Source organism: Rosa rugosa, chromosome 5 (assembly GCF_958449725.1).
Source record: "Rosa rugosa chromosome 5, drRosRugo1.1, whole genome shotgun sequence".
Taxonomy (NCBI): Eukaryota; Viridiplantae; Streptophyta; class Magnoliopsida; order Rosales; family Rosaceae; genus Rosa; species Rosa rugosa.
The window spans coordinates 32,249,262-32,266,857 of record NC_084824.1 but is presented as its reverse complement, the minus strand read 5'-3'; the positions used below and the strand labels follow the sequence as shown (position 1 = coordinate 32,266,857).

Below are 17,596 nucleotides of genomic sequence, written 5' to 3'. Positions count from 1 at the left end.
CATAGCACACACGATACCCAAAGCTCATAACTTCATAAAATCTCCTCTCTCTCTCTCTCTCTCTCTCTCTTTGAAAGCCATGGCAGACGATATGGGTTCTGATACTACATGCGTCGGCAGCAAGCGAAGCGTGGAAGAGATCGAAGAGACTCAAACTGGGTCTCCAATTCCAGAGCAAGATAGCCACCACGCAAACTCGTCTGACATCGTTTCGCCTCTGAAACAAGACCACGAATTCATCCCCAAGACCCCGCCTTTCCTCGTCCCTGAGTCCTCCAAGAAGGTCAAGTCTTCACCTGACTACGCCCAAGATATGCCCGCTTCTGGGTTTTCTGTTTCTGATTCTGTGGGAAATGAAGTGGGTCTCTCTGGAATTCAAGAAAGCAAGAACGAAGGCTTGGCTGCTGCTGAGAATCTCTTGGATGTGAAAAAGAAGCAATTGTTGGAGGAGGTTGAAGCCAATCTTGTGCCTGCAGAGAAAAAGGTCTCTTCTTTGAGAGTTGAAATAATTGATGAAACTGCATTGATTGAAACCTTCAAGCCAATGGGTTTTCTGGGTCATGCTAAATCTGGTGCACAGAGGAATGCAAAGCAAGAAGTTAATGGAAAGAAGGCAAGAAACCAACGAAGGAAAGAGAAGCTGGCAAATAGGTTCAAGCCTGAGAATACCATCCATGTGGCTCAACCTCCTCACAGCTCAGGAGCCAAGAAGATCACTTACTCGAGGATGGAGTTGGAGGCCATGCGGTTTGTGAACCTTGCAGAACAGAGGAAGCTGTGGGAACATGTGTACAATGGGCTTGGGCCAGTGGTGGCAAGGGAGTATGATGATCTGGCGGTCTCTAAGCATCAGAAGAACATCCAGTTCAACTCTGATCATCGTAAGCGCTATGGGAAGATGGACCAGGCACCTGGCATTCTTGGTAAGTACTGTTGCTTGATACACTTTGATATTTGTCATGGGTTAATTCTTGTTATAATTCAGTTGGGTGATAGAAAATATGATATAGAAACTGTGTCTGAGGATCTTTGTCTAACTTAATTGCATGAAACTTATGTCTGCTAGTGATTTCCCTGCTTGTTCTAGAGTTATTGCTAATTTTGTTCTTAGATTCCTTTGTTGTAATGTATGACATTCTTACTGTATGAAATAGACGTATCTGTTAGAACTTTAATAAAAATATATAGATGAATCTGGTGCAAATATGAGCCTGGATGGACCAGTTATCGTGGTGACAAAATGTTGATCATAATGTTAGAAGACTGATTTTGTGACCCTTTTGGTTAGAAGAAGCATTTGTGACATAGTTTCCTTGGTAGCAACCGTTTTGGCTGTTGTCACTGCCACTGTTTGTAGTTTGGGTCTCCCTTTACATTCCCTTTGTGCGGCGAAATTAAATGGATTACTCCAACCATCTCATCTATTTTATGGCCAGCTAGCTGTTCCGTTTTATCCCCGGGCAGTTAAGTAGAAACATTGCCTACTTTGATGAAAAATAGTTTCTTCTTTAATGTGTTTTCTACTATATTTGCGAAACCAATTATGGCCCCCCTTTCCCCCTGATAAGTAAAATCGAATGCCTTGCTTTGGTGGGACAAATATATTCCAGTGCTGTATCTCCTCATCATCTTGTCTGAGTACCTGAGTGAGCACCTAGATTACAACAACACCTATTTCAATAAAGAAGCCTACTTTGGTATATGTCCATCATGCTTATTCGTAATGTACCTTGTTCAGTATTTTTTTATCTTTGATTAAGCCACGTTTAGTCATTTGGCCATTCCATTCCTGACATTCAAAATTCCAGATTTTGCATTGCCATTTGAAATCAAGATTTTTCTCTTCCATTCTTGTAGTCCATTCAGGGAAATTTCTGAATTCTCTTCATATACCTTTTTCTCCCGTCCTTAGCTCTGATGGTGTCAATTTGATGGGTTCAATTTCTGTTGTGCACAGGTGTGGGTGCTTCAAGGGGAAGATGGAATCAAATGAATATCTTTGTGCATTGAAGAATGGCCTAAAGCAATCTGCAAAACACCTAATGTCTAACATAGTTGACATATGTTACTTCTTCTGTGTACTTAGGTTCTTGATAGTCGTTTGGTGTACTACTTGTATGCAGTCCTTGTACATGTAAATTCTTTTTTTTTTTTTGGCTCTGTAGATTGTGAAACATACTTGGCATTGCGGATGTTGTTGTATTACATTCTTTCTGCAGTTGAAAAGTAATAAAGTGATTTTTCCGTAGTAGAATCAATTGTTTTGATGGCATACTTGAATGAATTACTATTATGGATGTCAACTCGAAAGCTGAAAAAGAAAAAAGAAAAACTTCGCTTACTTTGTTTGGATGAAATGATTCTACATCTGTGTGATATTGCTAAAAGTTTTGATTAATTTCAGGGGAATCATTAGGAAACTCGGTGAATAATGAAACCCAAGATGTCAGTCTCCTGGACCCTGTTTGCAGTTATAATGTTACTAATGAAGATGGGTATCCATTTCCAGAAAAAGAGTGCAGCGAAGATGATGACAGTGATGAAGAGTATGCTAGCATTCAGAGGCCTGCCTTTTTGGTTGAAGGAGAACCCAATTTTGATTCTGGGTCACCAGAAGATGGATTTGAGTACCTTAGGCGTGTCAGGTATATTTCATTTGTCTTGTCCATCCCATCCCGTCCCTTCTTTTTTTATTTTTTTTAGCAAGTGCCCTCCCTTCATCTATAATGCGGTTTCTTTTAGGCTATATGACATGGACTTAATGAGAAAAGAGTGAATGAGAAACTCTTAAAACCAATAAACAAACATAGGGAGAAGAGTAAAACTAATAATAGTTTTCTTTGCTTCTTTAGGAACCCATACAGAGATAGGTGTCATACATATGAGGTAAAAATTGCTGTTGGTCAAACCTGGTCTGTAAACTTTAGACAACCACTGAAACTGCATATTAGGCACGATCACTGGAGTCATATACTAGTTGTCAAGGATGATTGCCGAAATTACTATTTGTAATGACCATGATTAGTATTGGAACCCTATTGATTGATCCTGACTAATCTGACATAGAGGAAGTTTTTTTGAAAGCAATGGTCCTCTGTAAAACTTAGGTATATTATCTTTTAATATTCTTTTGTATTCCTTTTTATTGTTCTCTCTTGATGTAGGAAAGCATAGTTGCCCATTGCTTCAGCTCGTTGGCTAAAAAAGGAAAAAGAAAAAGTAAACAGAAAGAAAAAAAATGAAAGAAGGACAATATTAATTTTTTTTTTTTTTATCATGGATTAGAGTGGGGAATCCCGACTTGAAATCCCTACCACAGAAACCTTCCAATATGTTGAGTTCCATGTGTAGAGAGAACCCAATGTGAGGGGAGCTTAAATTTAAATTGCTTATTGGCCCCATATATTAACTCTTAGCATTTCTGGGAATAATGATAGATCAATAAGCTTTATCATATATAATATGGTGAAATTAGTTGGTGATTCCCAATTTGCAATTCTAGACTGATTTATCCATTATGTTGCTCTTGGTTGAGGTGTTTGACCTAGATGTGCAAGAATAGTTAAGTGGGGCCATGTGAAGGCGAGGAGCCACTTAGGAGCAGCGAAGTTTGGGAAAACAGATAAGGCTTGCTTTTTGGGAGTCACTACTTATGTTCCTTCTATAAAAGCTTAGATTGGATATTCTGTTTTATGTTTGGCGGGGTTTGACAATAGAAGTTGGGAAAATACACTAGGTGCCACCGGGATTGGCAGAATATGATTGCATGAGAAAGAATTAGATGGCCTAAAATGTTTCTTGGGGGTTTGTACCCAAAAAAGGAAGTTATCTTGGAGGAGGCTTTACAAAATTTGTGTCATTTTGCACTCACTGTATATGGGGAATCACTAGCGATCTGGGGTTCTCTTAGTTTCCTTCAGGCTCGAGGAATATATGCTCATGTTTGTTACTTATTGGCTGGCATAATGCACGAGTTCAACTGATAAATTTGGATTTGGAAAAAGATCAGTTATTCAGGATGATTTTGTGATGTAGGATTGTATTGGATGTGCTGTTATTTTGTGGAGTCAGACTTGCAATCTGGGGTCACACTTGTTATTCAACCTTTACAGGCATTACCAAAGATGTAAATATAAACCTAGCTCAAAAAGGAGGAGCATGGTTATGCTATCATATATTGTGCCACAGAGATGCATTTAAGAAAGATAAGAGGGACAGTGGTTTCTCGTAAGATGCATGCATCTCAGGTTTGTTTGATGTCATCATTTGAAAAGATGCTGTGGATGTAAATTCAGGTTGTTGCTTTGCGTAGTAAAATCTGTATGTCAAAGATACAAAAGGTAGTAAGAGAAATAATCAATCTTCATTTCCTTTTCTTTTTGATATTAAGTAGAATTTTGAGCATTCCAAAAAAAAATAAATTTAAAGGTAGATACCCGTAAAAAGGTTAGAGGCATTGGTGATCACCATGAAGATCTGATTGTCATTACTTTAAAGTTTCTTAAATGATCATTTAGATAGGTGGGCAGAAAATCCATGGTCTACCCAGAAGTTGCTTCTGGCTACCTAGCTTCTACCGCTCGAATTGTAGAAGCTCAGAAGTGGATTTAATTTAAGGTCTGAGGTGCAATTATGGATGATAGCTGGTAAAAATGCCTGGCATCCTTACTTAGATGGGGGCTTAATAAAGTAATAATAATAGCTGAGTATGCGCCATGTTTCTTTTAGATCTTTATGTACTTCTGGGGCATTTGGGCTTGGTGAATGTGCTTCTGATTTTAGAAGTGCGACATGATATGTGATAATGTGAAGGAGTGGTTGCCTCTGCCATCTGTATGTTGGAGGGATGGACTATCAAGTTTGGGTCAAATTGTGAACTTATGAGCTCCTACTTCCTTTTATTCCTTTAATGAGATTGTTGAATTTAAAAGTCATTACCATCAAAATGCTATTTGTTGAGCCTATTGGTTAAGCGAATTCCTTGAACTGTTGATTGAATTTGAACCATAGAGAATGTTCGAGAAACTGAAATATTGACCGATTTGAAAAATAAAATTATGTAGATAAAAGTTTTGTAAAATCATGTAATAGAATCCGGATTCTTAAATGTGTTAATACTAATTAGTGATATATATTATTTTCATTCACATTGATGTTCTCTAAGACTGCCAACTTATGTATTAGAGCTGCGATGAAGATGGGTATCTAATGATATTTTCCCCATTAGTTGGATAAAACCTGTATTTGATGTTATGATGCCATTATTAGTCTGGGTTTTGAGGAAGAATGTGAAAGGATTAAAGGGTTATTATATGTAGTCAATATACGTGAATTCAAAGACAGTTGAAACTCTTACTATCAGTTAAAAAAATTAATTGAGTATCCTATGAGCTTTCCACATTGTAAAGGGGAAAACACTAATAAATAATCAATAACCCAGACCCTGGTTCTGTTCTGAATCTGGCCCTATACATAAAATTCTCTGGCGATTTCTGTTCTTACTTCGTTTCTTGGAGATTGATGTTTTCTGCTAGTTTCATTTGTTGTAATATTTTAAATAGATTCATTCGTCTCCTATGGCAGGCACCTGGTTGTATATGTTGGCAACATACCTTTGTATTATATATAATTTGCCATGCTCTTTGTATAAAGTTGATACATAATTGTATTTAATCTTTTTCATGCTTAGGTGGGAAGCTGCTCAAATTCCAAAAGTGAGGGTAGCCAAGGTTGATAGAAGCAAATTTAACAGAGAACAGAGTGATTATATGCCCAAAATTCCTGAGATTGCTAAATGTCCAGAACAATTGCTGTCGCTGAAACAATGGGAGGAGGCTTTTCTTGCCGATTTTTCAGATCTAAGGCTGGTATGTTCTGATCCTGATTGTACTTTGTGCTCTTGCCATAGTAGCAGTATTTAGTATGCTCTTTTGTTGAAGAACAATTTTATGTGCTCATCCCCTATCAGTCGTATTGTTAGATTGGAAAGCTGCGGGGAATTGATAGATGTTGTTATCTTGAACATTTTGCCTTGTTAGTGTCGTGTTTAGTGTAGCTTCACTCTGCCTTGGTTTTTGATTGAGGAATTTTTATCCTGTATTGTTTCTTGAACCCTTTTCTGATTCCAGTGTCTTCTCGAACATATATGTATTTATATGCCTGGTACAAATTTGTTATAAAGGTGGTCACTTCTACTTGTCATTGTGCTTGTATCTATATGCCTGGTACATAGGATGCATGGATCTCTACAAATTATAATTTACATACTTTAGGCTACTTCAAAAAAAAAAAATTAAAAAATAGGGACCTAAAGTTGGCAATACCTTTGCTAGAATCGAAGGAAACTTGACTTCATTTTTGACTTCCACTTGTTTTATGAATCTCAGGATCTGTCTCGTTTTGAGGGTTCTGGTGCCAACACATCTCAAGATTTGCAATCAAAAGTTATTCTTCACAAGAATTGCTCCTCCCATCAGCCACCGGTCAATATTGTTTTTGAAAATTTTGCTCATGTCAAATCTACGGAAATTGACTGCACGGAAAACTCCGATTATCAGCCATCCTTGTTGACTGCTGAAGGTGGTAGTGCCTCACCCCCTGTGGAAAACTTCAGTCCTAAAGCTTCTGTGGATCATAGTTCCAGAGACTCCCCGTTGTTGTCTGTGATTTTTAGATTGGACTCTGTTGCTAGAGTATCTATGTTGAGAAAACGCATAAAGGCAGCAGAGGACACCAGCACACTGTCAAGGGATGATTGCCTGTGGCTATTTGCGCTGTGTGCAGTTGTTGATACTCCACTGGATGCTGACACCAGTGCTTCTGTGCGGAGTCTGCTAAGGAAGTGTGCTGCATTGCGAGCTACAAAATCTACAGTTGACGATGAGTTAATAATGTTGAATATTCTTGCCACAATATCAGGTAGATATTTCGGGCAGTCAGAAAACTGAAGCTTTCCTTATTTTCTACGTCTCCCCTTGATGATGAAAGGGAGACTACGTAGTGAAGAGCTGCACTGTAATTTATGAAGAGGTGTTAATCCGTTTTTGGTTTCAATAACCGGAGGAATTCATTATTATCATTCGCATACTTGTTTGTGGTGCCATTCGTCCCCTTTCGCAAACTAGGCTTGGTATGTGTATCTGCCTGCATCCGGTATCAATCAGTTTGGAACTTGTATTAGCATTCCAGCAGTTTTGTAGATAATGGTCATCATGGTGCTATATATATATATATTTTATGTTGTGCCTCGAATAACTTTGAATGACACTGTAGCAGTGGGAGTGTTTTCCATAGAAGTAAATGTAAAGTTTTAGGAGTTCTGAAACAAAGGTCAATATATCTGAAACTGGATTCAGTGGATTGGTTCTGCCCCGGTTTGATTTTTTTCAGATAAAAAAAAATAAAAATGAAAGGATATCTGAAAGGGGCTTCAGGTGTTGCCAATTACGAAAATGAGGGGCCATAGAGTTGGTTAAAGTTGTGATAAAGAAGCAAACGAGGAGGATGCAATTATTATGAAATTTGGTTACGTAAAATGCAAAACTTAATGCAACGTACCTAGCTATGTCTTAATCAAGTCCATTAGTTTGTAATTTTCATTTCATCTGCTTCCACCTTACTCACACAAAAATACTTCGATACCACGCCAAACCAAACATTCTCTCTTGCAACAGCAACAACCCCTGAACTACCATTTCTTTAACCTCTGCACCAACTGACGCTTCTCATATATATTCTGTTATGGCTTCTAACTGTTTTGATGGTTCAACTTGTCAATTATATTATTCATCCTCTCAATTACGTGAGGAAGCTACAATGCAAAGCAAGCAAGCCATGGAGACCAACAGTAGTGCCGCCTCCCCAAACTCATCAGCGTTATCCGACTCTACTACTCACCAACCTGCTGCATCAGATTTTGGCAGCTCCATGTATAGCTCCATTTTCCCGCAAAAGTTCACTCTCCCAAGTTCCCTTTCTCTAACGCCCTCAACGCTCTCCGATGACGACGGCGACCACGACGACGACGACTGCAACACCATGCACCGCCTCGGCCAAGCTCAGCTCGTTCTAGAGTGCGAGGAGCTTCGCAACCACCTCAGGGACCTCAACAACGAGGTAGACTCGCTTCGCCGCGAGAACGCTGTTCTCCGATCTGCAAACACCGATTTGGTCAAGCTTCTGTCGTCCCCGGCAGCTCTCCACAACTTCCTCAATGCGTCCACCTATCTGAACAGTTTCATGGCCAATGAGTTGAAGCCACTCGGAGTGGGAGTATTTAGTCCTCGTGATGGCGACGAGGCCTCCGATATCAGCCCCACTAGCGTCATCATGGAGCGCAACCGCTTCAATGCCGACCGGTTCTCACTCCCGAAAAGCATTTCGGTTCGCTCCAGCGGTTACAAAAAGGTGAACCCATCATTTGGTGCCAACCAACTGCTGCAGGATGGTCCTGCAAGGGTGAGTTTAGTTTATTTTAACTTGATCGATGATGACTAGAGTAGCGTAGCGTAATTGCAACTTCATTACAATTTATTCAGGTACCCGAAGAGGGGAGTAGTGGCGCAATGCAAGTGAAAGTGAAGGCTTATAACCAAGGGATGTTGAAGACGGAGCTTTGCAACAAGTGGGAGGAGAGCGGCGCGTGCCCTTATGGAGACAACTGTCAGTTCGCTCACGGTGTTAGAGAACTGCGTCCGGTGATGAGGCACCCGCGCTACAAGACCCAGATCTGCAGGATGGTCCTCACCCGCGGGACTTGTCCCTACGGACACCGCTGTCACTTCCGCCACTCCCTCAACGACCCACATAGATGATCAAGGCGCAGTTTCATAAGTTTGGTATTTAAGAAATATTATTCAATCACTTTGGGATAATAATAGTAACAATTACCAGGAGGTAATCAATTGTTTATATCTGGTTGCTTTTATAGTGTTTTTCATTTGTTAATTTTTTTTGTTTTTTTGATTTGTTAATTACATCTCCTTTGTTACACATGAAATTATTATTTTTGTGAAGATGAACCTCTGATCGATGTAAATCATTCTATGATCAATAAAGAAAGTTACATTTCTGTCTTTGTAAAATTCGATCATGGTCTCTTGACCTAGAGCCGCTCTATCAAGGTGTTCTTCAACGACAACAGTCATAAACCCTAAACCACCGTACCACTACTTGGTGGGTCGCCTCCTTATCCTAAAACCCCATATTGTGGGATTTCAGCTAACAATTCCCTAATAAATCTAGTGTGTGCACAATGGCCTCTCTCTAGTGTGTGCACAATGGCCTCTCGATCGGACAACGTTAAACTTTATGTTTTTGCTTGATCAAGAAGCTGATCGAAATCGTATTCTTAATGGCGGACCTTGGTCCTAGCGCAACATATATGATGTTTGTTTTGGCGGTGTATGTCGACTATTGGGTGCGGTGGAATTAGTGCTGTTGCGTTCTTTGGAGACTTGGGTTACGATGAAAGATATACCTCCATCTTTGCATCATATATCTTGTTTCTCTTTCAATGGTTGGATCAGCAATGGGCCGTTTGCTCATATTTGATCAGTTCGCGCCCTATCAAAAGGAGTTGAAACAACGTATTTGTTTGGTCCTTAATATTGGACAATGCCTTCGTGTTCCCTAGCAATCACCTTCTCGCCATAAGTGGAAGTTTACTCGGATTTCGTGTTTTGAAAGAATCAAAAGCTTTTTTGAGCATGAGTTGGGTGGTTTTGATTGAAGTTGATAGTAAAGCCACCCATACTATATATACTGCATAAATTATAATGAGAAATTTTTAGGTAGGGCAAACGTACCAGCCACGTGGTACGTCGAGCCAATCACGTCTCTCTATTTATTAATTGTATTCCAAAACAACCCACGTTTTAATTATAATGAAATACTCAAAACACCCCGTACATAAACAATAATTAGCTAGGTATACCGCCATGTGGCGCACCAGCACTACTTAATAATCTCTCAATTATAGTAAACAGTGGCATGTGACTAGTAAGTGGTGTGAACACAGGATGCTGTGTATGAAGCATAGCCAATGTGCTTTTGATATCAGCCAGCTTATGGACGATGCAACGTGACGATCAGTAGTACTCATAGACAGGTTGCCGCTCGATAAGGACATGATATTGGGGAATATTAATGTATATATGGCAAGTAATCTCCAATAATTAATATATTCATTCATGGACTACTTGAGTTATTCCTTGACTACTCTACGTACACGTAGTAGTCGAATCATTTTTTTTTGAATAAGTAGTAGTCGAATCATTTTTAGCTTGCCTAAGAATATCCCAGTAAATCACATCTTACTTCAATAACAAGTAACGGAGTTACGTGTAGCTTACACAAAAACTCTAGTATCTTTGCTTCCTTCCTACCTATATATAAGAGCAATAAATTAAACACTACTTTACATACATTCCTACCTTAAGCCTATTGCTTGAGAGCTTGACTCGATTGTCGAAGGATCTTTACCATCGAACATATATTTTTTTTTGTAGGTACCTGGCGCATACTAGAGATTCCCCTCAAATTTGGTGTTTTCAGCTGGTTATCTTCGTTGTTTATACACACGCACATGTTCTTAGCTATAACCTTGACATCAAACAAGAGTTTAACCCAATGATTTTATCACCAGATCTAGAATTTCATATATAAATGTAACTAATGTATTTCATTAATCAAAAAGGATTTATCCAAAACAGCTAACATTGGTAGCAGACAAGAACTTGGCGAACGACGACCCTAAGAGCAAATGCATCCATGAATCAAGGGTAATTGCTTATTTGCCAACCAAATTAGTACTACCAATCCACTATTCATCCAAAATTGGCAATTACCTCCAACTTGCACAATGCACCAATAAAAGGCAATTTGCCTACCAATTCACTATTCACACTTCAAATTTGAATAATACATTAATTCAAAATATTGTTAAACTTATAATTTAATTAATTACATAATTAATAATAAGATTAATCATACAACATTAATTTAAAAAAATTCAGAAGTTATTTAGAAATTAAGGAGAGAGTATACTCATTGAATTTTTAGAAATAGATTTTTTTTTTTTTTAACTTCAGCTAATTTTGGGTGAAAAAAAAGAGAGTTATCATTGGTATTTAATTACAACCATTGGATTGACATCCGATGGTTGAAATTAAAGAACCGTCGCAAATCATGTGTGTTTGGAAACTTGCAGGTTAGCAGCAACTGTGGAGCCCATCATAAGAAGTCGGGCTATTCATCAAGCAATAATTGGTCACCCAATAGCCCTGGCAACCGGCCCCCATGTGGTCCCTACAAATTGGTCGGGGTTGCATGACACAACTGATCTCTCTCTCCCAATTAGTCAACTAACGAGTACGTTGGTGTGTTTGCTCTAACTACAACGGTCCTAAGGTAGGGAAATTTGTTCATTCAATTGGTGAACGCTTGTTAAAAAAACATTTGCAAGTAACTAATTGTGTCAGACATTTCGGGTTATTATTAGAACTTTTTATGACATTCGTGTGTGTGTGTATGTTGTTGTGCGGAAGCGTAACAAACACAATATTGATATGGAACTAGATGAGCAACCAAACAACTAAAAAGAAAGCAAACACAAGAACACAAGAATTTATAGTGGTTCACTCAATCAATGTGATTGAGCTACGTCCACTTTTGGAGCCGGCGAGGAATTGCACTATAATCAATTGGAGAGAATACAATTTGAGTTTAGCAATAAAACTCTGTAACCAAAACCCTAATACAATTAGGTTAATTGTCTCACTCTCACACACCTACCAAACTGGCAACAACAAGGCATACACACACACACACACATATATATATATATATATATATATATATATATATATATATATATATATATATATATATATCCTAGTCAACCTAGGCATACATATATCTCCTAATTAACCAAGAGAGTCTTGCCCACGTGATGTTCACACCATGAGCCACTCACATTGGATTTTGTCCACAAATCAAATTAAAGTCAATAATCTCCACCTTGGCTTTACTTGATGTAAATTCTCTAAAGTAGAACTTCACAACCAATCGCCGCTCCGACATCCCCGTAGGGAATTTCAAATTCTACAAACACCAATCAAGTTCAGGCATTGTTTGAACTTGCTCAATGGAACCGACTTTGTCAACATATCAGCAAGATTATCTGTAGTTCTAATTTTGAGGAGTTGAACATCACCATCCTCCACCATCTGACGAATCTTGTGAAATTTGACATTGATATGTTTAGTACGAGCATGAGTAACTTGGTTCTCTGCTAAATGAATAGCACTTTGACTATCACAATAAATATCCACATATTCTTGAATAATTCCCAAGTCCTCAAGCAAACCACGAAGCCAAATTGCTTATTTTGCACCCTCTGTTACCGTCATGTATTCAGCTTCTGTGGTCGACAAAGCAATTGTAGATTGCAAATTCGACTTCCAACTCACCGGTCCACTAGCAAGAGTAAACACATAAGCTGTAGTAGATCGACACTTATCCAAATCACCTGCGAAATCAGAGTCCACATATCCAACAACACATTGACTCATCTTATCCTGTTGAAAAATCAATCTAACATCCATAGTACCAAGAATATATTGTAGAATCCACTTTACTTCTAGCCAATGACCTTTACCTGGGTTATGCATATATCTGCTCACCACACTTAAGGCCTGTGAAATATCAGGTCTAGTACACACCATACAATACATCAAGCTACCAACAACACTACCATAAGGAACTTTGGCCATATATTTCATATCATCATCTGTGCTAGAAGAGATAGTAGATTTAAGCTTAAAGTGAGAGGCAAGAGGTGTACTTACAGGTTTAGATTTATCATTCATGCCAAACTAATGTAGTACCTTCTTCAAATATTGCTTCTATGACAAACAAACTTTGCCTCTTGATTTATCTCTTTCAATTTCCATGCCCAAAATCTTTTTAGCTTCTCCCAAGTCCTTTATCTCAAATTCATCACTCAATTGTGATTTCAATTTATTTATCTCCACCTTGCTCTTTGACGCAATTAACATATCATCAACATATAAGAGCAAATAAATGAAGGTCCCATCCTGTAGCTTGTGAAAATAAACACATGGATCATAAAGACTCCAAGTGTACTTCTAATCGAACATAAATTTATCAAACCGCCTGTACCGCTGCCTTGGAGATTGTTTCAAACCATACAATGATTTATGCAGTTTGCAAGCCCAATTTTCTTTACCAGCAATTTTAAATGGGAAGTGAAATTTGCACACCCACTTTTACAATCTGCACTCCCTTTGAATTGTTTAATATTATTTTGTTTAGTGTTGTTAATTCTCTTCCATAACTACCCTCCTCTCTCTCTCTCCCCCCTCTCCCGCGTTCTCTCTCTCTTCGGGTTCTTTGGTTTTTCCGGCATAACTCTGCCGTCCGGCCACCTGACGGCTTTCCACCGGTCATTTTATGACCGCCTCTTCCTGCTGCACACGCCAGTGGTGGTAGATCACGACATCTTCGCCGGAGAAGGAAGAATCGACGCCTTGAAGTTTACTGTAGCAGTTAGAGGTTTTCTGGCGATTTCTTCTGATTCCGGCCATCTCCGGAGATGAAACCGGTCTTGATCGGAGCGGCTTGAGCCATATTACCATTCCCCTCGAGTTTCTTGATTCAATTTGCAGTGTGGAGGGAGAATTGAAGAATTCCCGATGCGAGTTAGGGAATGTGAGCCCGGAAGGAAGAGATATTTACAGAACCTTCCTCATGCTGGCAAAAGTCAAGCATGGCTATAACAGCAAGTTATTGCTGTACAACGTGGGCAAAACAATGGCTATGAATCAGGAGCACAAAATTGAAAATTAAGCAACCAAGCATTGGAGGTGAGTTGCTTGAGAATATATGTCCTGCTTTTGAGTGATGGAAGTATTGATAATTGCATATTATATAAGCCCAAATATGATTGGGCATATCAATTTAGATGAGATAAGGAAGAAGCAAAAATTCAATTGATAGGAAGATGAGAGAGAGGAGAAAATACCTCATTGTAGTCAATTCCTTCTTTTTGTGCATAGCCTTTAGCTACCAACCTAGCCTTGTACCGTGATCCTTCCTTTTTAGCAAACACCCACTTGGAACCAATTGCTCTCTTCCCATGTGGTAATTGAACCAACTCCTATGTTTTATTCTTGTGAAGAGACTTCATCTCCTCACCCATAGTTTTTTCTCACTCTACACAATCTACATGTGACAGCTTCTTCATAAGTAGTAGGAATTTCTTCTTTAGTAACTGGAAGTGCATAAGTCACCATATCATTAAGCGAAGCTGGCTTTTGAGCATTCCTTTTTCCCTTTATAGTTGCAATTGGTCCATCTTGTTGTGTAGGCTCTTGGGTTGGAGCCTCTATTTCAACACTCATGTCCTCAATATTTGAATCATCTAAATCAATAGTAGGACTCACTGGATCAATTGGAGTTTCAACAATTTTTTTCTTTAACTCCACCTGCTGCAAACTCTCTACGGTCATTTTTTGCTCTTCAGAATTTTTCTGCTTGTTCTGATCAACCATAATAGCCTCATCAAAAGTCACATCTCTGCTTACAAAAACTTTCTTTACATCTGGACACTAAAGCCTGAATCCCTTAACACCCTCATTAAATCCCAAGAATATAGCTTTCTTGGCCCTTGGATCAAGCTTGCTTTCCCTGGCATAAAAATAAGCAGGACAACCAAAAATATGTAAATAGTGATAATCAGTAGCAGGTTTACCAGACCATACCTCCATGGGAGTTTTTCCCTCAAGTGCAGCAGTAGGTAACCTATTAATGAGATGGCTTGCATACATAACTGCCTCAGCCCAAAATTCTTTGCCTAATCCAACATTAGACAACATACACCGAATTTTCTCCAATAAAGTCTGATTCATGCACTCTGCCACCCCATTATGTTGTGGTGTCTCTCTAACTGTAAAGTGTCTCATAATATGTTACGTCCCGAACCTAAATTTATCAATTTACTGGTTATTTAGATGGTAAACGACAATTTAACTCACTTTTTACTTTGTTCGATACTTTTAGTGGACCAAATAGTAAATTTTTGTTCGGGTCAGTTTTTGAGAAAATTTTTTTAGTGAAAGTCGTAGAGGACGTTAAACTGAGTCCGTGGGTATATGGTACGCTTAAATCGGAGTTCGTATGCGAAAGTTATAACCGAAGAACTAAAGTTACTATTCAAGATAATTTAGTGTAAAAAATGAAAACCTACTGATACCAACTGACAGGACCCAACCCAAAATTTCACCCTGAAACCTAGGGTGGCCCTGCGGAGCCCACTTTTCAAGAAAATTCGGCAAAACCTCCCCTAAAAGTGGACAACCCAAAACCTGTTTAAACACATTTCACTTCAAATAAACCATCATTAATTATTCTCCTGGAGCCACCCTGCTCCTAAAACCATACAACTTGACAAAACAGATTATCATACAACCAAATATGTCCAACTAGTAATTTAAAAGACCACATCCAAGTAATTCAAGTTTGCAACCATCTCTGGAGAAATTCTACTCAATCCAACCCATAATTACAATATTAGCAAATAACATCCCATGGTTATCAGAGCAGTCTAAGGAAAGAGAATAGAAAAATGATACACTAAGTAGGTTAGCAAGTAACCTACGAATGATAGATGGCAGCGGTGGTGCTAAGCCTCAACTCCTAATGCCGAACAGCTACACTGCAAACTGGGCATTTGAAACCAAAGGGCCCAGGGAAAAGCATACAAAATGTTAGCGTAAGTGGAAAAAAATAAGTAATTGTAAAAGAAAATGGATTTTATACTTTCCCACATTTATTCCTTTAAGAACCCGATGCAAACAACAATTAAGGAAAATAATTCAAATGATGTTTAGTTCAAGAAAATCGACTAGCCCCGCTAGTCACAAACAACCAAGTAAAAAGACTGAAACTCTGATGCTCAAGAAAATAAGACTAGCCCTGCTGGTTAAACAAAATCGGACTAGCCCCAATAGTCAAGTAACAGTAGAGTATGGGGAAGAAGTTATCACCATACGAGTAAAGGAGCCTCCCAGGCTCGGGTTGGAGCCTCCTAGGCTCTTGAGCATCCCATGCTCTTTGCTCAACTCACTCACAAACACATAGTAAGCTGGGAGGAGTACTAATAGGCTAACTAGTAATAAAAAAAAATGACCCAGGTATAGTGGAGTAAAATCATAAGATAACCGAAAACTAATAAGACTTCCCCAAAATCTCGCAAAGGAAAACAATACGAGTACGATTCCCAATCGTACTCGAAAATTCTCAAGAAAAGGCAAATAAACCACCGGCATGTCCCACACGCCAAGACACATTCAAAAAGAGAAATATCTCATGACAAAAAAATCATTAACCACAAATTCCGGAATTTCCTCGGAAAGCTTGATCTCAAATCCGATCATAAAGTAAATCAACTTCCAAAAATCACAATCGTAATTAATAATTTAACGTTGCAAAGATAAATCTCACATATGCTTAAAACAACATAAATAAAAGTGTTCACATTTAAAAGTGGTTGCATGCATATTTACTTTCAAAATAAAAGTCCACTCACTGTATACGGCTAAGCCTGCCGTTGATCCGAACTTGCCTCGTGTGGTCCTCCTCACATCCTGTACACTGTAGCACTCATGAATAACACATAATGGAATTTAAATTTACGTTAAATATAAACTGAATTCTAAATATCGCCTTTAAGCACCAAAATCTCCAAACTTCCTCAGATTCATTCCAAACTCCACCACTAATATCGGTTTGTCGATTAAAGTGTTCCACAGTGGAAATGAGGGAGATCCAATGGTCGGATTCCCATAAATCGACAACCGAAACTCCAAACGTCGAAAATTCACAATCGATATCAAACTTCTCCAATTTCCACCAAAATCATATCTACAAATTCTACAACTCCCAATTAATTTATCTAGCCAAAACAGCAAGTCAGAAACTGCCCTACACTCCTCCACGCGTCACCAACAGTGGTGGCGCGTGGGGCCCACGTGCCGTCGGCCAACTCCGATCCGGGTCACCAAATTTCACCAATAAGATCATCTCAACATTTCCAACATCTTTCACAAGTACAACAATGCCAAAAAAAATACCTTGGTTGGTCGGAATTTAAGCAAAACAGCAAGAAACCGATTTGAACAGTAAAAGCTTCAAATCTTTGATTTGTCTTCCACACTCCGATTTGCTTCAAGAAACTTGGAAGGATTCATCAGTGAAGGATGGGTTTTTGATTGGGACTGTTTCGTCGTCGATGGTGGCCGAAATTAAGAGAAATCGCCGGAAAACCCCAATCTGCTACAGTAACCTTCTAGGCTTCAATTATCTCTTCTCCGGCCGAAATACTGTGACCCACTGCTATAGGCATGTGGAGGAGGAGGAGGCGGTTCAAACAAGACCGGTGGCATGCTGATTGGTGGCCGGACGGCTGCGAATAGACGGAAAAAGCAAAAGGGCCTAAGAGAGAGAGAGAGAGAGATTTTACTGGGGTGGGTTTCCGAAAATGAAAACCTACCACAGTAACTTTTCCTTTTTTATA

At 38.9% G+C, this 17,596-nt stretch overlaps 2 protein-coding genes across 2 annotated transcripts; both read left to right on the top strand.

Annotated features, from left to right (window-relative positions):
* LOC133710566 (uncharacterized) lies at positions 1–7,254 on the top strand. Its single transcript, XM_062136670.1, has 4 exons — positions 1–923; positions 2,405–2,645; positions 5,690–5,867; positions 6,387–7,254. The coding sequence occupies exons 1-4, from the start codon at positions 80–82 to the stop codon at positions 6,945–6,947; spliced, it is 1,824 nt and encodes a 607-aa protein (XP_061992654.1). The 5' UTR covers positions 1–79; the 3' UTR covers positions 6,948–7,254.
* A 317-nt stretch (positions 7,255–7,571) lies between these two features.
* Positions 7,572–9,044, top strand: LOC133710567 (zinc finger CCCH domain-containing protein 14-like). Its single transcript, XM_062136671.1, has 2 exons — positions 7,572–8,457; positions 8,538–9,044. Exons 1-2 carry the CDS (start codon positions 7,741–7,743, stop codon positions 8,811–8,813), a joined length of 993 nt encoding a protein of 330 aa, XP_061992655.1. The 5' UTR covers positions 7,572–7,740; the 3' UTR covers positions 8,814–9,044.
* Positions 9,045–17,596: the final 8,552 nt, after the last annotated feature.

What these genes read in the sequence shown, in the direction of transcription:
- LOC133710566 (XM_062136670.1), top strand. Translation starts at nt 80, where the DNA reads ATGGCAGACGATATGGGTTCTGATACTACATGCGTCGGCAGCAAGCGA. An exon ending in CCAGGCACCTGGCATTCTTG is followed by an intron (nt 924 to 2,404) that starts GTAAGTACTGTT and finishes GATTAATTTCAG; the next exon opens with GGGAATCATTAGGAAACTCG. An exon ending in ATTTTTCAGATCTAAGGCTG is followed by an intron (nt 5,868 to 6,386) that starts GTATGTTCTGAT and finishes TATGAATCTCAG; the next exon opens with GATCTGTCTCGTTTTGAGGG.
- LOC133710567 (XM_062136671.1), top strand. Translation starts at nt 7,741, where the DNA reads ATGGCTTCTAACTGTTTTGATGGTTCAACTTGTCAATTATATTATTCA. An exon ending in TGCAGGATGGTCCTGCAAGG is followed by an intron (nt 8,458 to 8,537) that starts GTGAGTTTAGTT and finishes CAATTTATTCAG; the next exon opens with GTACCCGAAGAGGGGAGTAG.